Below are 22,610 nucleotides of genomic sequence, written 5' to 3' on the forward strand. Positions count from 1 at the left end.
ATACATTACAGATACCATATTGGGGGGAGGGATTCATCCCAGCCCTGTGATCAGCCCTGTCTCCAATAGATAATTTATAAAAATAATAAAACAGATGAGAAAGGAGAAATAATGCTATAAATGAATGATCCTTGTGCTGTTTGTTCCTGGCTGTCCAAGCATATTATCTCAAATCTTAATGCATTAGAAACAAAGATGGCCAGCCCACCCTTTGGGTGTCCCGACTTACATACTTTCAGGGCTTCAAGGGTAAAACTAGCATAACCATCTAGAGTTACAGGAGCTGTAGCCCATGTTACTTGACATAGTACTGCATTGAAGGAGCTAATAAACTGACTCTCCTAATGGCAAAATTTCTCGCAGTGGCAGCAAGGCTGAAGAAGCAACTAACCTCTGATAAGGATATCACTTGAAACCATGTAGATGTATTTGGTACAATGAACCTCTCCTGAGATGCGAGAATTCAAAATGACTGTTCATTTCCTGATGGGTCTATGGACCGTAATAAATGTTGTTGAATGATCCTTCTGTACTTACTGCGATCTTACTTTAATCTTTTCTATTTTTGCACTTTTTTTTTAGATTTTGCCTGGATTGAAATACAACTTCCTTGATGTATTTCCAAAAGTAATCTGCAGACCTCCCAAAGAGGTACTAGAAATGGAAACCCAGGGGAAATCGCACAGCTCCTTCGATCCAAGAACAGATCATGAAGTGTTTTGTAGTGAAGCCTTTCAGAGACCATTTCAATATTTAAGAAGAGTCAATACAGGAGAGAATGTTGACAGATTCCAATATGAAGAAGGTTTAGTTGAAGGGACTCCTGCAGAATGTTTACAGCTGTTTCTGATACACTGTGGAGTGATAGATCCTTCTTGGTCAGAACTAAGGAACTTTGCATGGTTTTTGAACCTTCAGCTCAGAAATTGTGAAACCTCATTGTTTTGTAATGCTGATTTTGTCCAGGACACACTGCAGGGTTTCAAAAATTTTGTGGTTCATTTTATGATTTTAATGGCAAAGGATTTTGCAACGCCTTCACTCAGCATTTCTGATGAGAGTCCTGGACAGCCATTTGTTGATATGAAAGGAGTCACAGAAGAAGATCTTGCTCCATTTCAGATTCGGAAAAAATGGGAATGTGAACCTCACCCATATATATTCTTCAATGATGATTGTATATCCATGACGTTCATTGGTTTTCATCTCCAGCCCAATGCCAATGGTGGTGTTGATGCCATCAATCCTTTGAATGGAAATGTTATCAAGAGAAATGTGATGACGACTCAGTTGTACCAGGGATTGGTCCTTCAGAAAGTTCCATTTAACATTGATTTTGATGCATTGCCCAGACATGAGAAAATTGAGAAACTTTGCATGGTTTTAGGTATCCAATGGCCCATTGATCCTGATGATACATATGAACTCACAACAGACAATATACTAAAGATCCTTGCAATGGAAATGCGATTCCGGTGTGGAATCCCTGTTGTCCTCATGGGAGAAACTGGCTGTGGAAAAACCAGGCTGATAAAATTCCTGTGTGAACTACGCAAAAGTGGTGCCACGCCTGATAACATGAAGCTTGTCAAAGTCCATGGAGGCACCACAGCAGAATCAATCTATGCAAATGTCAGGGAAGCTGAAACTCTTGCCGTTAACAATAAGCAGCAATACCAGTTTGACACAATCTTATTTTTTGATGAAGCCAATACTACCGAAGCTATCTGCAGCATTAAAGAAATCCTGTGTGATCACACAGTACAAGGAGAACCTTTGCTCCCCAACTCAGGCTTACAGGTTGTAGCTGCATGCAATCCTTATCGTAGGCATACCAGCAAAATGATTCAGCGTTTGGAATCATCGGGTTTAGGGTACCGTGTCAAGGCAGAGGAGACAAAAGAGAAGCTTGGCTCCATTCCTCTTAGGCAACTTGTATATCGTGTCCATGCACTTCCTCCTAGCATGTTGCCCCTAGTGTGGGATTTTGGGCAATTAAACAACTTCACTGAAAAATTATACATACAGCAGATTGTACAGAGACTTACCAAATCAATAAAAATGTCTAGCACTGAAGTCCAGATAATAGCAGATGTACTTTTTGTGTCTCAGGCTTATATGAGAAAAAGGACTGATGAATGCAGTTTCATCAGCCTCCGAGATGTGGAACGCTGCGTGGAAGTCTTTAAGTGGTTCCATGGTCACAGTGAGCTATTGATGAAGCATCTGGAGAAGCATTTGGCAAAGAAGAATGCTACCAAAGTTTTTGTCCCAAGAGACAGAGTCATTTGGTCCTTGGTTCTTTCTGTTGGTATTTGTTACCATGCTTCCTTAGAAAAGAAAGAAGAGTACCGAAAAGTCATCAGCAAAATCGTCCCAGAACCATATGATACCGAGAAGGGAATTTTTGAAGAAATTGGCTTAGTTCAAGATCTTTTTTTAAGTGGTGCACCTCTGAGGGAAACAATAGCCAGAAACCTGGCCTTGAAAGAAAATGTCTTCATGATGGTTATCTGCATTGAACTTAAAATCCCATTGTTCCTCATTGGAAAGCCTGGGAGCTCAAAATCTCTTGCTAAGACCATTGTAGCTGATGCCATGCAGGGCCAAACAGCATATTCTGAGCTTTATAAGGAGCTGAAACAAGTTCATTTAGTGTCTTTTCAGTGCAGCCCACACTCTACACCAGAGGGAATCATAAATACCTTCAAGCACTGTGCTCGCTTTCAAGAAGGCAAGAACCTAAAAGAGTATGTTTCTGTGGTAGTATTAGATGAAATTGGCTTGGCTGAAGACTCTCCCAAAATGCCTCTGAAAACTCTGCATCCACTCCTGGAAGATGGATGTGTTGATGATGAGCCACTGCCACATAAGAAAGTGGGCTTCATTGGGATATCTAACTGGGCTCTGGATCCAGCTAAGATGAATCGGGGCATCTTCGTTTCCCGTGGTGACCCTAACAGAAAGGAACTCATGGAAAGTGCAAAGGGCATTTGCTCTTCGGCACGTGTTGTCCTACAGAAAATTGAACACCTTTTTCCTATATTTGCAAATGCATATGAAGAAATTTGCAAGGTGCAAAGTAAAGAGTTCTTTGGATTGCGTGACTATTACAGCCTGATAAAGATGGCATTTACTTTAACAAAAAAAACTAACAGATCACTAGCTCCTCGTGAGATAGCAGAGGTGGTTCTCCGTAATTTCAGTGGCAAAGAAGATGTTGATGCCTTGAATATTTTTATGTCGAAGATCCCAGAGAAAGGAGACCTTATATCTGAAGACATCAGCACAATTGATCTAGTCAAGCAGAACATTTACAGTGACTATCAGGATGGTGAATGCCGGTACCTACTCCTGTTGACAGAAAATTATGTAGCGCTTCAGATTCTCCAACAAGCTTTTTTTAAGGATTCTCAGCAACCAGAGATTATTTTTGGTTCCAGCTTTCCCAAAGATCAGGAATATACCCAGATCTGCAGAAACATCAACCGAGTGAAGATCTGTATGGAAACTGGGCAGATGGTTATCCTTCTTAATCTCCAGAATCTTTATGAGAGCCTCTATGATGCCTTGAACCAATATTATGTTCAACTTGCTGGTCAAAAATATGTAGACCTTGGTTTAGGGACCCATCGCGTGAAATGCCGAGTTCATCCTAAGTTCCGTTTGATTGTCATTGAGGAGAAAGAGGTGGTGTATAAACACTTCCCTATTCCATTGATTAATAGGCTTGAAAAACACTACTTAGATATTAACACTGTCTTGGAGAAGTGGCAAAGACGTATTGTGGAAGAACTGAAGAAATGGGTCAGTGATTTCACAGCAGTTGAAACACAAACATATTTCATGGGGCAGCAGAAATATACACCTTCTGATGTCTTTGTTGGCTACCATTCTGATACTTGTGCCTCAGTTGTTCTGCAGGTGACGGAAAAGCTGAAAGTAGGTTTTTCTCATTGGGAACTAATGAGAAAAGTACAAGAAGAGGCGAAGTTGGTATTGCTGAACTGTGCCACGCCAGACTCCATAATCCGCCTTGGTCATTCACGGCTGGCTTCCTTTCAGGCACATGATTTGGCAAGGATGTACTTTCAGCAACAGCAGCATACTTCCCTTGCAGATTTCCTCAATGCTTGTGTTGGTGCAGAATCCAAAGGTCACACAGTCTTTACCGAGGTTAGTTCTTCTAACATATTAATTTGTTATGTAATATATTCCTAAACTAAGTTAAAGAGGCATTATTGATTTGATCTAGTTCATTAGGTGCAATTCCTATTTTTTATTCTAAAGACCTAAGAAGAAACATTTACACATAACTCTCAAGGACTTGCACTGGCTTAAGTGACAAAAACTAAGCTTGTTGCGGTGGTCATTGAATTCTGGGCAGTATTGTGAAGTGGTATCCTATGTGAACATAATGAAACTGTTTTATGCAAATATTGACTTCTTTCTTTACCATTCTAGATTACTACTTTCTCCAGACTTTTGACAGCAATAGACATAGAGTCTTTGAAGACAGAAGTACAGGGCAATATCAACAACATCAAAATTATGTTCCTGCAACAGTTTGACACAGAGCATTCATTTTTGAAAGAAATCCGGTGAGTTTGTAAACTGCATTGTATATGATGATAACATTTTGGAATGTTATAGTATTTGATGTTGTTACTGGGATTCATTAGAGATCAAAAAACTATTTTATATGGCATAGGTAAGGATGTGAATTTGTTTCCCTGCCAAAAAAGTAAAATAATACTACCAACAATATTGTTTCTAACCATTAACATACCATCTCTTGATGCTTTCTTCTAGGAGTTTTCTTGATGCCACACATGGATGTAAAATCCTGATCATTCAGACAGACTTTGAAAATGGATCTCTCAGTGCCCAGCTTGTTGCTTCAGCCAAGTATGTTGGATAATGGTTTGATTGTCCTCAACCTCTTAGTTATACCAGTATTGAGCCCACAGAGTTGAATTTAAGAATTTCTATAAATAACAACTCAAGTAATATTCTGGGTGCACATGGGAAAGTGTAAATGTTTGAATAGCTATGCGAATCGAACAGTGTTCTCACTGTTTGTGGATGTGACAGATAGGTAAATCTTATATAATTTAAAGAAAATAATGATTAAATGGTAGTTCCTCATGATAGGACAGGTATAATTAGTCTTCTCCATTAAATCATGGAAATAGTGACATCTGATTCCTTTGTGTTATAGGTATTCAGCTGTTAATGAAATCAACAAGATAGATCTGAGTGAAGCCTCAGTGTTTGTATTCTTTATCACTAAACTATTACGAATTGAAGGAGGAAGTAACTATGTGGGATTTCATGGAGGTAAGATTGTGTAAAATGATGTAGAATAAATACTAGTTTCCCAAGTAATTAGTAGTGCTCCTGGAGCTATCAAAACAAATACAAAACTGATATGGGTGCAACAATAGTTGCAAATACCCAACTATATCACTTATAGCAAAAGACAATACATTTATTTCAGAATCATTACATTTTGCTACCCAATACTTCAGTGGTTTTTCTTTCTCCTAAAGCACAAACAACTTCAGGAAATAACAATCACATCCAATAATCTAAGGATTGTTTTTTTCTTATTGTGTGAGCCATCTGTGGACCCTTCAGCTGCCTCTTTCTTATAAGCCTATTCTCACATCTTATGTCTTTCTTCTATCTACATTACAATCAGATATGTAATGCACTATATGTCATGCACTATAAACGAACTCTTCTGATGACAGTCCTGTACTTGTGAAACAGCAGAAGAAATATGAAATCAATGGTACTGAGCTCACATGTATTTAAGCTCATCTCTGTCCCTTGCTTCCCTTGTTAGGATTGTGGCAGTCTGTGCATATTGATGATCTAAGGACATCCCAAGATATGATCTCTGATGTAACTGCCTTGAGAAATATCACCATCAGCCAGCTGTTTTGTACAGAAGTGGAGAAGTTTTTAGAAAGTCACAAATGTAAGAATTTTATTAACTATTCTAGCATCTAGTTTTCACAGTATTGTAATTTACAGTATGCTTGTTTACCAAGTATGCAAATTATAGTCCTTAAATACATTTTCTGCATTGCTCCCGCAGCGATGGTGAATGGAGTGGAAAGAAAGGAAGAGGAGATGGAGGTTTCTGCAACACCAAGGCTAGAAACTGAGCCTGTAAGTTCAGGTTTTGTTTGAATCTATGTGAAAAGAGGTTGTGTCAGCTTTTTAATTATACTGAATAGAAATAATTTAATGCCAAGTGTGAGATTTTATTTCCTTGTTCTGTTACAACATATTCTATTTTACTTACTTGTTTCTTTTTAAATAATTGTTATTCAGCAAAAACAATTGAAAAATATATAGTTACATAAAATTAATAGAACATACAAACAAGTTTCTTTAGTTACATGTTTTAAAAACTATGCATACACATTTAACCTATTACAACTACAACCACTACAACTAAGTACCTATTAAAAATAACACACATGTATAAATACACTTGCACAAAATACAAAACTAATAGACAAGACAACCCCCTTCCCAAATTAATCCATGAACCTTTTAGTCTTAAGGACTGTACATTCTCTGCCTGATGGATTTCCATGCCCAATAAAAGAAGAAAAACCATTAATGCATCCTTTCCCAATAAGATGACACTTTTTCTGAAGTGTTTTCTCAGATGGCATGAAAAGCAATCCACCATTCCTGGGTTCTTTATGTGTGCCGTCCATCTGGCAGTGCTGAATTGTACCTCATGCCATCCCAAAAATGAAAGATTGGATGTACCATGAGGTTCATTCTGTGATGGCAGGAAGATCAATTCACTCAGCCTTGGGAATAATTATAAAAAAGAAGGAAAGGAATCAGGAGATTTGGGGATGTTAGGGATATTTCTGTTAGTTTTTAAAGGAGAAAGGGTTGAGGGTCCTAATGGATTTTACAGAAAAGACATCAACCCCTGTGTGTCAAATGGCACACAGGAGAAATGCAGCAGTGATGGTTGCTTCTTCTGCCATCCCCGAATGAACCTGTGTAGTAAATCCAGTGTCCGATTCCTGTGTATTGAGATCTATCTATCCAAAGTCTTCAGATATGATCTCTCTTAAGGAACAGACTCCTTGCCTTCTCTTCTCTTCTGGTTTTGGTTATAGTCAAATACTTCTTCCAGCCCCTCAAAACCCTTGGGTGCTTCAAATTCTTATGAATATTGGTTGTGGGCCTTTTCCAGAGAGCTTTAGTTATTTACTTTGAAATGTTTATCTGGGACAAATTGGAGCTCCAAAGAAACCTTGGCTGCACAGTGGGCACATCCTTGAACTCCAGCAAGCGAATGAACAAGTAAATGGACACAGACCTTTTCAGATCATTAATGGGAATGTTCTTCTAGGACAGGGACATCATTTTGGCTGTACCCCTATTGCTTTATGAAAATCAGGAATGAGGAATTGAAAGCAGTAATCTGGGATTAAGAAGGTGGAAAATGATACTTTCCATTTTATGTCAACCACTAGATAGATGGGATCATAACAAATTATTGATTTCAATATGTTTTCTCCCTACTATTCTGTAATTAATGACCTCCAATTTGTGTTCTTTGTGGACAGCAGTTATCTAGTGACACATAAATGCACTAAGCCTGCTGCTTTCACTCTTTGCCATTTGCTTCTATCAGGAACATCTGACATTAACTCCACTTGCGGATTTTGGTTAGCTGAATTTCTTTTAAACATATATCCTTTTGTAGCTGTTTTTTCCAAGTAGAAAAACATGTGATTTTGACTGCAAGTGGAATTTTACACCAATACTGAGTTTCTGACCAAAAGAAAAGAAACTATCATAGGCAGAAAGTTGTACCATCCGTCCCTCCCCAAGGGCATTAGTATTTTTACTTCAGGATGCTAACACACTTTTTCCTATTGTGCCTGGAAAGAATGAAACCTTGGACATCACTGTACTTCTAAGGAGCTGTGTGCAGAGTGCTGTGGGAATGCTAAGGGATCACAATGAGGCTGCCAATCGTAGTACTAAGAGAATTGAAATTCTCCTTAGTCTCCTCTCTAAAGCAGATGATTTGAAAGGTAAGAATGATTTGGGAGCATTTGGTTTTGTAAAACAAAATGTTTTAGCAAAGACTCTTCCCAGCATACATTCTTACTCTCCAGGGCATGAAGGTACTGAGTTAACATGTACTTTTAAGAGGAAAAATGCTAAGACCAGTTACAGTTGGATAGATGTAGTCAAGGAAGCCACAGTCCTGAGTTTGCAAAACTTGAGCAGAGCTGTTGGTGACAGAGTGACTCTGAGGTCTCCCATTCATTGGTTGCCCTAAGTTGAATTCAATATGAGGGCAGTTAGCAACAAAACTGTTAGTCATGCTGGCTATATACCACCTGCAAGACCAGAGGTAGCATATCTCTATGAAACAGTTGTAGAGCGCTTTCTACAGTCTTCATTCACAGTCATACACTTGTTGTAGATAGGTCTTGTGTTAACATTTCCTGAATAGAGTTCATTTGCAATTTCGCCTTTGGTGATAGTTAAGGATGCAGAATATCAGGAAATCTTGTGAAATTTGAGATTTTGCCATAAGGAGTACTAATTATTTCATTTTCCTACCCTTTTTCAGCCAACTTCCTAAATATAACAAATAGTCGTCTCTTCAGCCTTTTGAAACAGCAAGAGAATAATTCTTACCCCATGAAAGAGTGGGTTCTCCGAGAGGCATCAAATCTGAATGCCCTTCAGGAAGCAGGAACTTTCAGGTATAGACACCCGTTTAAAATTGTCACATTGTAACACTCTAAAATGTTCAGAGAACCACTCCTATCTGGAAGTTTTGTGTGCACATCTCTTGAAGTGCTTCTGTACACATTAAGAGTCTTACTTTCAGGAAAGGCATAATTTCCCCACTTTTATAAACCCTGAACTTTTTTGCTTATGAGCAAATAAATTCAGGACTAGAATTTACTACTCGGACACCCTGAAGATATAGTCTTAGTACCCCACTCCATACAAAAGGCTGAACAAGTAATCTCATTAATTTCCCACTGTGATATTTGGGGAATAATGTTTGCTTGTTAGCTGTTCTTGCCTTTGCATGTAGATTTTTTGAAACTCAACCACATCCTACACAAGCTTGTAGTCCTCATCAAGGGCTTGAATAGTCAGATGGCAGGGGCAAGCCTTTTCCCCATTGGCCTCTCTATCTGCCTGTCACTCTGTTTTCTCCTACTATCACCTTTCTTGTTAGACTGAAACTTCTAAGGGATATGCTTCTTTTTCAGAGCACATGATAAGCCCAAGTCCTATATTTCATTCTTCTCCTGTAAGCATGGCGAGACAATATGCCTGCTGTGAGTTAGTTAGATAGCTAGGCCCTGTGTTAACTTTCCTATCTAGATATGTAGTTCTTTGAATAAAGTATTTTATAACTTGCAGTTTGACTCTGCTTCTGTATTACTTAAGCTCAGATGCTCTGCAGCTGGCACTAGAAGTTTCTGGTCTACAGAACTGCTGCTAATGCTATTGTTGCTGCTTTGTCTTTTTGGATGCTTTGCCATTTTTGAAAATGCCCCCCAACAATTTGAACAGTCAAAACAAACAGCTAAAATAAGCAAGTTAGCCAAAGTCATTAGTCCAAACCCAAGAAGCCAGATACAAAAGTCCTTGGAGTTTAAGCTAGGAGGTCCATAACTTAAGTCTGAAATCAGAAGCACAGAATCCAAAAAATGAACAGGGAAATGCAAGCCGATGTCAAGATCCCAAAGTCCAAGTAGGCAAAGTCAGAATTTTTAGGAACAAAAGTCGAGCTAGCATATGAATGTTTTTGCTGATTACATTTATAGCTCTGGGTCAGGTTTTTAGCTGCTGCCTGAGTAATGAATGTTTTCAGATAAACTAAGAGACCTGTAAAATCCCACTGACTGTAACCAAACCTCTAAGATGTGGGTATGTTTAACCCTTCTGAAGCTTGCCGAGATGTGCTTGCTTCAGCTTCACTCACTAGGCCTTGCATAGTACTTGTTTTAGCTGAGGGTTCATCTTCAACAATGGTTCAGGTAGGCAGACAGACTGCTGGGAGCCGCTTGCCTCCATCTCTTCCTCCATCCCATCAAGCAACTCTACATCTTTGCTGTCCGAGATGGCCGTGACATGACTAAGGGTGACATTCCATGGGATGATATGGATGGTATCATTCTGTTCTGTAATCAGGGCCTCCTCATAGTGTCTCTTCTTTCCTTAGTTTCTGGCGAGATCATGCACTTTAAAATCTAGAATCACAGGGCACATATTAGCTGCCCCAAATGACTATCCCTAACAGCAACGATAGGCAAGAGACCAGAGACTACTTTCTGTGGAGGCCATAATCTAAATGCTTCTGCTCTCCCATGTGACAAAACAACTTTTAAAAAATATTTTAAATTAATGCTTTTAACAATAAAAAACAAATAACTTCAATTGATGTGTCTGTCCTCTGCTTTAATTGATCTTGATGAATTTGCCAACACCCACTCTGCCGTCTTCCTCAGTGGGAAAATGCAGGATGGCAAAGTCACAGCAGTTCTTGCAATGGCTGTACTCTTTCTGGAGGATGGATACATCAATTGAAAAGATTTTGTGGTAGGTAAAACATAACAGCAAAGATTTTCCTCTCTTCCTACACAGCACCCAAACTTCTGACCTTCAGAAAGCAAACAGTGCCAGTCTAGGTAGATATCCACACTTAACTACAGTTAATGATTGTAGAGAGCAGCAGTTTTTCTCTATGTCCTTATTATCTCCTCAAATCGAAGGGTTCGCAAAACATGGAGAAATCTCCCTGTGGGAGACTAACAGGTACTTACAAAGTAATTTCCACCTGATCCTCCATGAGGTACCACTTCAGACTGGATAAGGTGCAGAACAGAGCTCTCAATGATCCCTTTATCTTCCAGATTGATCTTGTTCAAACTTGCATATGAAGGTTGAAAGGACAGATTTAGGAATCTTGAGATATTTGTCTAGAGTACTTTCTGTTCCAAAGGGACTCCATTACCTCACGTTACCCTGTGGATTTAGGATGGAAACTGTACCTTGTTTTTTTTTTTTATTTGTGGTCCAGCTGTCACAGGGCATCTGATTGCTTACTGGGGTCTTGGGTAGGACATGTGAAGTAAAGGTTATTATGGTATTTGGACCGGGGTGAGAAATTGTCAGGAATTAAGGTACCAAATTGGCCTCCTGCAGGACTTTGGAAGACTACACATTCCTACTCCTTCAGCATTCTCAGATTTTTAATCCCTCTTTTTTTAAAAAACAATAAAATAATTGAAAACGCTTTCTCTGCCCATCTGTAGGATGCCTTCTGGTTCAGAGAAGGCCAAAAATGTAATGAAATTGCCCCACACAAATTTTGCATTTTTAATTTTAAAAGAAGGAAATCATCAAAAGATAATGAGGATGTTTTGGGGTTTCAGAAATAGCTGATAAGCCAAATTTTCTCTATCCCTGGTTTAGATTGCCCTTAAGAGGAACACAAACACAGTAGTGCTTTGTGAACACGACTTGCTTGGTCTTGAAGTCTTGCTAGTAGAGGTCAGGTGAAGTGTATGCCTTGACACTTGAGGAAACTGGCAATGAAATGTCATTATATTGTAACAAGGTCATAATATGAATGGAACCCATGTGTCCAAGTAAATGTCTGGAGTCTGCTTCAGTATGTTATGTAGATTTTTATTGTTTGAGAGAGTTAAGGTAACATGAATACTATGTAATGTAGCCTATTTTCAAAGCTACGTCTCACATGGACAGTATAATAATAATAATAATAATAATAATAATAATAATAATAATAATAATAATCTCAAAAATTCTCAAAAGCAAGCTCAATGGAGGCAACACCATCAAGGCCATAAACACCTGGGCCATACCTGTCATAAGATATACTGCTGGCATTATAAACTGGACACAGATGGAACTGGACAATTTGGACAGAAAAACAAGAAAACTCATGACCATTCATCATTCACTGCACCCTCGCAGTGATGTTGACCGGCTGTATCTGCCTAGAAGATCAGGGGGCAGAGGACTCTTGCAAGTAAAACAAGCAGTCAAAGAAGAAGAACATGCCCTGGCAGAATATGTAAAACAAAGTGAAGAACCTGCTTTGATTGAAGTCAAAAATCAGAAACTCCTCAAAGCACAGCAGACAAAAAACCAGTACAAGAAAACCGCACTACAAACTAGAGCTGACAGCTGGCACAACAAAACACTGCATGGAAAGTTCCTTGACAAAATTGAAGGAAAAGCTGATAAAGAGAAGACCTGGCTCTGGCTCACGAATGGGACCCTGAAGAAGGAGACAGAAGGCCTGATCCTTGCAGCCCAGGAGCAAGCCATCAGAACAAATGCAATCAAGGCCAAGATCGAAAAATCAGCTGATGACCCAAAGTGCAGACTGTGCAAGGAAACAGATGAAACCATTGATCATATCCTCAGCTGCTGTAAGAAAATTGCACAGACAGACTACAAACAGAGGCACAACTATGTGGCCCAAATGATTCATTGGAACCTATGCCTCAAGTACCACCTCCCTGCAGTTAAGAACTGGTGGGATCACAAACCTGCAAAAGTATTGGAAAATGAACACGCAAAGATACTGTGGGACTTCCGAATCCAGACTGACAAAGTTCTGGAACACAACACACCAGACATCACAGTTGTGGAAAAGAACAAGGTTTGGATCATTGATGTTGCCATCCCAGGTGACAGTCGCATTGAAGAAAAACAACAGGAAAAACTCAGCCGCTATCAGGACCTCAAGATTGAACTTCAAAGACTCTGGCAGAAACCAGTGCAGGTGGTCCCAGTGGTGATGGGCACACTGGGTGCTGTGCCAAAAGATCTCAGCCGGCATTTGGAAACAATAGACATTGACAAAATTACGATCTGCCAACTGCAAAAGGCCACCTTACTGGGATCTGCACGCATCATCCGAAAATACATCACACAGTCCTAGACACTTGGGAAGTGTTCGACTTGTGATTTTGTGAAACGAAATCCAGCATATCTATCTTGTTTGCTGTGTCATACAACGTCGTTGTGTCAATAATAATAATAATAGCAGCAATTACAACTTTATTTTTGTACCCCGCCTCCATCTCCCCGAAGGGACTCAGGGCGGCTTACATATTGCACAAGGTGCCTAAAACAATACATAAAATAAACACACAGTACAATAAAAAATATAACCACTAGTATATAAAACAACAATTTGAACTCAGAAAAGCGCCCAATAATCTATAGTGTTATCTGTCATAAAAACATGGCCAACTGTAAACAAGAAGAAGGAAAAGGGATAGTGCAAGTTGTAACTAAGGAACAAGGGAATGGGATGAAAGTGCGGTACTGTATCATAATTGCAGGCCATTGGGCTAGATATTCTCAAAGGCTTGTCTAAACATCCAAATCTCCAATGGCCAAGAAATCTGTATCTAATAAAACCAGAAATAACTGCTGATTAACCCATATTTACTAGAATCAGGGACCCCCTGGTGTTGTAGCGGATTAAACCACTGAACCTGCTGACCGAAAGGTTGGTAGTTGGAATCTGGGGAACGGGGTGAGCTCCCGCTGTTAGGCCCAGCTTCTGCCAACCTAGCAGTTTGAAAACATGCAAATGTGAGTAGATCAATAGGTATCGCTTTGGCAGGAAGGTGACAGTGCTCCATGCAGTCATGCCGGCCACATGACCTCGGAGGTGTCTATGGACAACACCCACTCTTTGGCTTAGAAATGGAGATAAGCACCAACCCCTAGAGTCAGACACGGCTAGACTTAATGTCAGGGAACATTACCTGTTACCTACGTGAATTTAATGCACACGTCAATTTCCAAAACCCTGAAACCAAAAAAAAAAAAAATTAGCTGATAAATGTAATGTGCAGCAACAAAAGGTGCACTCTTTGTAATATGCCCATTACAGTTGCTGCCTGCTTAAAATTCCTTCTTTATAAGCAAAAGTGTTAGAGCACCAAAGCTTTCAGCAGTACAAAAGAAAAGCCATGAGCCTTCTCTGTCAAAGAGTGCAAATCCCAGGATTACGTAGCATTAATCTATGACAATTAAATTGCAGAAGACATCCCTTAAATAGGAGCTCCAGGTGCTCCTGAAGCGATTTCCCCTATTGCTTTGGCTCAGTACTAAGATTACCATATTACGCAAATTTAATGTGCATCCTGTTTTTGGCAAGGTGAGCATTATATTCAAGTATATACAGCAATAGCATATTGAAAATAAAAGTTAGAGATTAAAATACATAATCTTTTCCTAAAACAGACCTTTTAAACTGGGAAATAAATCACTAGTCATCCTGAAACATTCCAGCTTCAGGAAAAAATTGTTAGGGTATATCGAAGACCAACACTAAGGATTTATGTGTTAAAGAAAAACCCAAACTGCTGATCATAACATGCTGGAGCTAATCTAGGTCAGCAGTTAAGCAATTAAGTTTGGGCCACACCCAGTGGAGTGTGACTGTGTATGTGTGTATTAGGATACACTTTAGGTTACACTTCTGCTCCTGCTCTTGCTTTTGGTTTTGCTTTTGGTTTTGCTTTTCTCTCTTTTGGAAGAAGAGGCAGAAGAAGCCATGCTCTTTGTGTCTTGGTATGGTTTTTGCACCTTGAAATGCTTACAAAGACTATGTAAGTTTGTTTCATAGTAAGATTTATATTTTGATGCAACACTGCAAGTTTCTGTTTGGCTCTGCTGTAAAGAGTAAATGTTTACTGTTTTTTTCCTTTTGCAACTGTGAAAAGTTACTGTGCCTTTGTTGGACTACAAGGACTATGTAAGTTTGTTTCACTTGTAAGATTTATATTTTGATGCAACACTGTAAGTTTCTGTTTGGCACTGCTGTAAAGAGTAACGGTTTACTGTTTTTTCTTTTGCAACTGTGCAAAGTTATTGTGTCTTTGTTGGACTACACTGAATTCTGCTTGAAGCACAACAAATTTCACTGCCTTTCTTTACTTAGTTATTAGTTATAATATCGAGCTAGAATTTGGAGGTCTCCTTCCAATAGAAAGGGACCTGAGACCCTCCAAAGGGTTCGTTGCCGCTGGCGAGAAGGAGAAAGCCGCTAGAATCAGAATCTCCCAGTTCCCAAATAAATCTCACCAGTAGGCTGAAGAAAGAGCATCGAGATGTTTAATACAATCCAGCTGGATAGGATGTCAAACCGCAATCATTCATCAAGCAAGACATGACACAACAGAATACAGCACCCTTTATAGTGAAAAAGACAGGGCGGCAAGGTTTGATTTTCCAGCCCCGCCTCCCTCAGCTGGCTTCATGTTGATTGGTCGTTGGAGTGGAGGCGCGAACATCCTGCCTAATCAGAGAGCTATCCCCGCTTCGGCTCCTCAGCCAATCAGGAGCGAGGGGGCAGTCTGAGTCATTGACAAAGGGGAACTGAGTGGATTTGTGAATGAATCAGTGAATGTAATCTGTACATAATGGGCACTGATAGCTCAAAAGCCCTCAAGGTGTCCAAAGATTATTTCCAGGGGAAAAATATACATATTGGTCTGGCATGGCTTGCCAGATTCTGGTTTTCAAAAGGCTGGAAGCAGAGCAGATGGGCAAGTTCTTTGTCAATATGTTCGGCCGGGTAAATTGACAAAAGGAATAACAGACAGAACGATCTTGGCTTTCCGAAGGCTAAATCGTCTCAGATTTGAATGTGACAAAGAACCAAGTGATCAATTCCTCTTTTGAGCGGCCTTGCTCCGAGACTCAAAAGGGAAGACCAGTGTTTATTGTTCATGCAAGGTATTTGATTATGTTCTTTGTGAGAGGATTTACCCTCTCAGGAATGTGGATGACTTTCTGCCAACCAGGTCAAACAGAAGTGGCCCTTAATATTTCATACATTGGGGACATAAGGAAAAAAAGGAGACATATAGGGATACATTGAATACATTCATAAAATCAGAAATCATAATGCCCACTCCCACCCACCCAAAGGTCCAGGGTAAATCCATAAGTTTCATAGGAAAGTACAGAATCCAAGGGGGAGGAAAGGGGGTTTCATTGAGTGTCCATAGCATGGCCAAGCTAGCGAAGATTCAGTGGGAGGAGGTCGATGGAGGCTTTGATTATAGCCTGGGGCAAGCCAGTTACACCCAGGTCAAGGCATGTTTGGCCAGAGTTCACAGCGAGGTCACTTTGCTTCAATATATATATATACATGAGGGAAAAGACATTGCACAAGAAAATAATATTGGCAATAAGAAACAATAATAAAAATGTGTGTCAAAGATCATACAGAGAAGCAGAAAGATAAGCAGAAGAATACATTTCAAATTTTTGAGAAATAAAGGCAAGATTGTAAAGCATGTGGTTTAAAATTGGCTTTTTTTCCTTTGCTAACCTTTTGCCTGGATATGTCTCAACTCTAAACAAAAAGGGAGTCCTTTTGTTTGTGAGTCACTGGTGCAGGAAAGGATTAGGAGAGTCGTTATCTCTTGCCTCAAGCTAACAGGTCAAACACCATTTGTGCCAGGATTTTAGTAAATCACAGTAAACTCCAGTAAAATATCTCAGTTACCTTTTGCTATAAATGTATGAAATATAGGACTTAAACCCTTGATTTAAAATGTACACACTATCTAACATGGGAAGGGTCCTTGTTGTTGATATTGTGGTCTTTGCAAATGGACCAAGACATCCAGCCGGATGTCCTGGCCAAAACTATGAATTCCCTGATTTTTGAACTATTTTTTACAAAGTCCTGGGGGGGGGGGGGGGGGTCACCTCGATCACAGTTATTGACCTTTCTTCAACGATAAAGTACAAAATTTCTTGACAGAAATATGACATCTTATAAAGGGGTTTTTCTACTTTATGATGACTAAATAACTGAAATCATGAAACAGAAAATTTAGCATAGGTTTGGAGTTGGGATATATTGATAAGAAACCATTTGATAAGTCTACACTAGTGGTAGCAAAACAAAATGCAATATCTTTGACATAGGCTTGAAACAGTAACCAATTTGGAGTGTTTAAATTAATATTCCTGATCGAGGATACATATACACCATTTTAAGTGAATTGAGTTGAAATGCAGAGTTGGAGGGCTTTCCTTCCATATCATTCTCTTCTGTGATGTGTCAGAATGGCTCTCAAAGAAACCTAGTTCTTTTAAGTTTCATGTTAATATTGTGTCTTCCTTTTTGTTTGTTGACACTTGCAGACAGACCTTGTGGAAACGGGTTCAAAGTGTGGTAACTCCATTTTTGGCTTACATGCTGTCTGTCATAGACAGAGATTGTAACTTGAACCTGCTGATTAGGCCAGCAACAGAAAATTGTGTGAAAGCCTTGTGGATGTTCATCTTCGGGGATCTGAACCTTCTCAACATCCCTTATATCATGGGTCAGAATAGGTATGTTGCATGAAATAATGTGAATGAAGGTAACAAACTGGTATGTTCCTCGCTGTTAGAGTAAATAGTCACTCTTGCCGCATATAAATAGAATATTTTGTTCAGTTCACATATACAGTAGAGTCTCACTTATCCAACACTCCTGTTCTACATAAGAAGGGGAGGTTACAGAGTGCTACCTGCAGGGTTAAAATCCATGGGCAAGAACATTCACTTCGCACATACAGTAGAGTCTCACTTATCCAAAACTCGCTTATCCAACATTCTGGATTATCCAACGCATTTTTGTAGTCAATGTTTTCAATACATTGTGATATTTTGGTGCTAAATTCGTAAATACAGTAATTACTACATAGCATTACTGTGTATTGAACTACTTTTTATGTCAAATTTGTTGTATAACATGATGTTTTGGTGCTTAATTTGTAAAATCATAACCTAATTTGATGTTTAATAGGCTTTTCCTTAATCTCTCCTTATTATCCAATATATTCGCTTATCCAACGTTCTGCCGGCCCGTTTATGTTGGATAAGTGAGACTCTACTATATTCATATTAGTTGTAGGCTATGATATTTTGTCTCCCTGTTTTTCAGTGATCAGGAATAGTTAGTGAGACTAATAGCTGTTCCCTCTTCCCACAATTTTTTTATTTGAGAATGAAAGACAACACTTCTTTGAGAGTATGGAGAACTAGAAGAGTAAAACAAATTTCTATTTTAATTATGTTGATAGTTTCTTATTTTTTGCATTGGCTTTTTCCTGCTTCTAACATGCTGGCAAATACCAAGAATGTCCGTATAATTCAGGCCTATTGGCTCCATCACAGAGTAACTGATCTGCTTATGTAGAAAATAAATATATAGAAAAATAAATTAAAATTGGAGCCCCTGGTGGCACAGTGGGTTAAACCGCTGAGCTGCCGAATTTGCTGACCGAAAGGTTGGCGGTTTGAACCCAGGGAGTGGAATGAGCTCCCACTATTAGCCCCAGCTTCTGCCAACCTAGCAGTTCAAAAATATGTAAATGTGAGTAGATCAATAGCTACCGCTTCTGTGGGAAGGTAACGGCGCTCCATGCAGTTATGCTGACTACATGACCTAGGGGATGTCTGTGGATAACGTCGGCTCTTCAGCTTAGAAATGGAGGTGAGCACCAACCCCCAGAGTTGAACACAACTAGACTTAATGTGAGGGGAAAACCTTTACCTTTACCTTAAATTAAAATTGCAATAAGTTTCTGAATAAAGTGCATATTGATGTGAACCTGTGAGCAAAGCCGTTGGAGTAACGTACTCCCAGAGGGATCTCCCAAGGTGATGCAATCATAGGAAAGGAACCAGACAAAGAACAATCTGAAGATCTCAGTGGCAAAACAGGTGGATGATACATGATATATGTTACAATGGCTGTGACGGCGGATGAAGGCTGCAGCAGATGAGAGTCCACCATCTATTGGGTCAAGCATGCTACTGGATCAGAACCTCTATCTCTGAAGACTGTGTTGGTCGCTCTGCACTGATCTCCACACATATAACAAATTCATGCACAGACATCTTCTAACACAAGTCCCATGGTGATTGGCAAGTGGCGACAGGGACAGGACTTAGAAATCCAGAAGCCCCTAGTCACAGACTGGCACATGTGTAGCAGATAGGGATTCACTTGTTCTAACTCAAGGTCTGGCTGTTGAGCAATCCAGCAGCGGTATCCATAACTGAGCAGCTCTGTTTAGGATCCACTCTATTCATCCCATAATTGGAGGGGGCTAGAAAAGGTGCCCTAAACATAGCCTTCTCTCTCTTACTTATCCCTTACTTAATTCTGACTGGACTACCACATCCAGAGGGGTCACCACCTTGTGGTCAAAAAAGACCAATGAATTTTGGAACATGGATCATATGGACACTGTTGGATAACACAGACATTGAACACCCTGAACATATGGCTGCTATCATTGCAAGGGAGCTGAGACACTTTAATATTGATATAGCAGATCTCCAAGAGAGCTGGAGAGGGACAGCTGAAGGGAAAAAAAAGAAAGCAACATCTTTTGGAAGAGATTGCCTGAACCAGAACAATAAATACATGGAGTCAGTTTTGTGATCAAGAATGACCTGGTGAATCACCCATTGGCATTAACAAATGAGATTCAACCCTGCTAATTAATTTTGCCAAAAACCAGCAGGCAACTATCATAAGTGTCTACACACCCAACACTAGATGCTGATGAAGACTTCAAGGAAAAATTCTGTCAGTTGAAGGCCATCCTTTCTGAGATATCTAAAGGAGGACAAAATCATCCTGCTGGGCGATTTTATTGCAGAGTTGGGCAAGATTTTTGACCTGAGGCCAGGAACTATAGGGAAAGACTGGACTGGAAACAGCAACTCAAATGGCATCCTCACCAAATACAGTAGAGTCTCACTTATCCAACACTCACTTATCCAATGTTCTGGATTATACAACGCATTTTTGTAGTCAGTGTTTTCAATACATCGTGATATTTTGGTGCTAAATTCGTAAATACAGTAATTACTACATAGCATTACTGCGTACTGAACTACTTTTTCTGTAAAATTTGTTGTATAACATGTTTTGGTGCTTAATTTGTAAAATCATAACCTAATTTGATGTTTAATAGGCTTTTCCTTAATCCCTCCTTATTATCCAACATATTCGCTTATCCAACATTCTGCTGGCCTGTTTATGTTGGATAAGTGAGACTCTACTGTATGTGGGACAAAACTTTGTCATCACGAACACACTTTTCCACCAGAAAAATAAGTTGAAGACATCATGGAAGCACCCCCCAGTCAAAGCATTGGCACCTCTTAGACCAGTGATGGTGAACCTTTTAGAGCAATGTTTCTCAACCTGGGGTCCCCAGATGTTTTTGGCCTACAACTCCCAGACATCCCAGCCATTTTACCAGCTGTTAGGATTTCTGAAAGTTGAAGGCCAAAAACATCTGGGGACTCCAGGTTGAGAATCACTGTTTAGAGACTGAGTGCCCAAACTGCAACCCAAGACCCAATTATTTATCACAAAGTGCCACAGCAATCTAATCTGAATATTATTCTTTCCTTCTTCATCTTCTACTACTACTACTACTACTACTACTACTTACTTAGGCGATCCCTCGTATTTCGAGGACGATTGTCTTCCATCTGTGGGGTCTTGGGGTGGGTTCTTAGGTGGCTGAACTACTACTACTACTACTATCATCATTATATTATATGATCATTATATAATCAGTTCCTGACTCCCTTCAAGACTCATCCCAAGATGGGCTGGAGCATGTGACTGGAGAGAGAAACGAGTGACACCCATAGGCTCTGTGTCCCAAAACCAACTGGGTTGCCAGTTGATTTTTTTTATCACATATTGATGAATGGGGAAGCGTCTTCCACCACAACCTTGACTGTTATCAGTGGGCTTTGTTGTTACCTCCCAATATTTGCAACACTTTGCTGCTACTTCCCAACAGTTGCAGTCTGAGGTGACACTACATTCCTCTTCCTAATCCTTAGATCTCTAGCTCCTCCTCAGTTCTTTTCCTTGTTTCATCTAGTAAATGTGGTGCAATAGATTCTCAGTTAACCAACGCCTATGGAGATTGGTGCTGGATAAATGTAGCTTTGGTAGCTTTGGAGTTACTATTAAAATAGGTTTATCTTATACCATACCATAAAAGCTGTATTAATTTTATATTAATACTGAAATACAGTAATTGAAAGCAAATTAAAATAAACAAAGACAAACAACTTAATGTTACACAGTTTTATTGTAATTATAAAAACAACCAAAATGGGCTCTCCCAGGGTTGTCCCCTTTCTTGGATGTCTCCTTCTCTACTGGCTGAGAATGCATTGTATTCTAGTCAAAGAGAAAAATGCACTCAGCCCCATCTGTAGGCAGCAATACTATTTTTTCATTTGGGGATAGGGGTCTTCTCTGTCTTCCTTTCCCTTGCCTTGGAATGAACTGTGGAAGAATTAGAGGAAATAGTTCCAAAACATCACATGATTCCTTGCCCCAATGAAGCAATGACTGGAATTTACGTTTCTTGGATGGCTCCTTCTTGTTGGCTAGAGTGGACCTTTACAGTAAATGTCCAATGTGCCATTTTGGGGGGGGGGGGGGATGAATCATGCCCGTGGACTCCTTACTCTGCTCAGACTACAGCACAGTCATGGAGAGGTGACATGGAGTAACAGCAATGCATTTAATTCACTACTAATGAGTGTGCATATCATATTCTACGTTGAGTATTACTACTTCTGTTCAAACAAATCATAATTTATTTGTATGGTGTGGTAGACTGATACCGTTACAATCTGAGATGGGGTCTCTCAGTCCCACCACCTTTGCGGGTGAGTTTGGTGAAGGCATTTGGAGAGAGGCTTCTCTGTGGTTCTCCCAGGCTGTAGACCTCTCTTCTGGGGGATGTCCACTTGACCCCCTCTTAGCTCTCCTTTTGACAGTAAAATGTTTTTATTCAGACAATTCTTTCAATTTTAATTGTGGAGTTATAGTGTGTATAAGAGCTTATGTTTTAAGTATTTTACATGTTTTAAATGTGTTTTTACAATAATTTTGCTATTTAATCCTTTTTGTACCTTTTGTAAGCTAATTTATAACTTAATCTTTTAAGAATTATTGTAAGATGTCTTAAATCTCATCTTGTGAGTAAGGTGGGATATAAATTCAATAAATAAATAATTAAAATAATCCAAGTAGTGCATTTTAAACATATATATGTGTTTTTAAGTTACTGCTGCTAATGGATATTGCTGGCATCCTTTCTGTTTGAAATACTTGTTTTTGTCTTTCCCAGCTCTCAAAGTGAAACTATTCTGGTGCCAAATTACTTTGCACAATCTTTGGATACTGGTAATGAAATGCCCTTCAGCTGGAGAATAAAAGATTATCTAGAAGAGCTTTGGGTTCAGGCTCAATACATCACAGCCAGTAAAGGTGAGAGTGAAGAGCAGCCATTGTAATTAGCACCTCTTTGGGAAAATAATACGTTTTGAAAGATACAGCTGAGATACCATCCCTTTCTGATGTACAAGTCTTCTTCCATCCTTGGGAAGCTATATATATGAGCAAGGCTGGTACTATTTATGTAAGAGAATTTCTGAGTCTGAGCAATCAAGACAGATTCTTC

The 22,610-nt window shown here is 39.4% G+C and overlaps 1 protein-coding gene across 4 annotated transcripts in view; it reads left to right on the plus strand.

The window, feature by feature from the left end:
- Positions 1-22,610, plus strand: part of rnf213 (ring finger protein 213) — a 164,878-nt gene that overhangs the window by 96,061 nt on the left and 46,207 nt on the right. For all 4 annotated transcript variants that reach the window (XM_062970800.1, XM_062970802.1, XM_062970801.1 and 1 more), the window contains 10 exons: positions 583-4,176; positions 4,465-4,601; positions 4,813-4,908; positions 5,222-5,340; positions 5,852-5,986; positions 6,107-6,180; positions 7,940-8,087; positions 8,636-8,771; positions 17,248-17,439; positions 22,278-22,417. In XM_062970800.1, the coding sequence (XP_062826870.1) occupies positions 583-4,176; positions 4,465-4,601; positions 4,813-4,908; positions 5,222-5,340; positions 5,852-5,986; positions 6,107-6,180; positions 7,940-8,087; positions 8,636-8,771; positions 17,248-17,439; positions 22,278-22,417 (4,771 nt within the window). The remainder of the gene's footprint in view (positions 1-582; positions 4,177-4,464; positions 4,602-4,812; positions 4,909-5,221; positions 5,341-5,851; positions 5,987-6,106; positions 6,181-7,939; positions 8,088-8,635; positions 8,772-17,247; positions 17,440-22,277; positions 22,418-22,610) is intronic.

The sequence above is a fragment of the Anolis carolinensis genome, chromosome 2 (assembly GCF_035594765.1).
Source record: "Anolis carolinensis isolate JA03-04 chromosome 2, rAnoCar3.1.pri, whole genome shotgun sequence".
Lineage (NCBI taxonomy): Eukaryota > Metazoa > Chordata > Lepidosauria > Squamata > Dactyloidae > Anolis > Anolis carolinensis.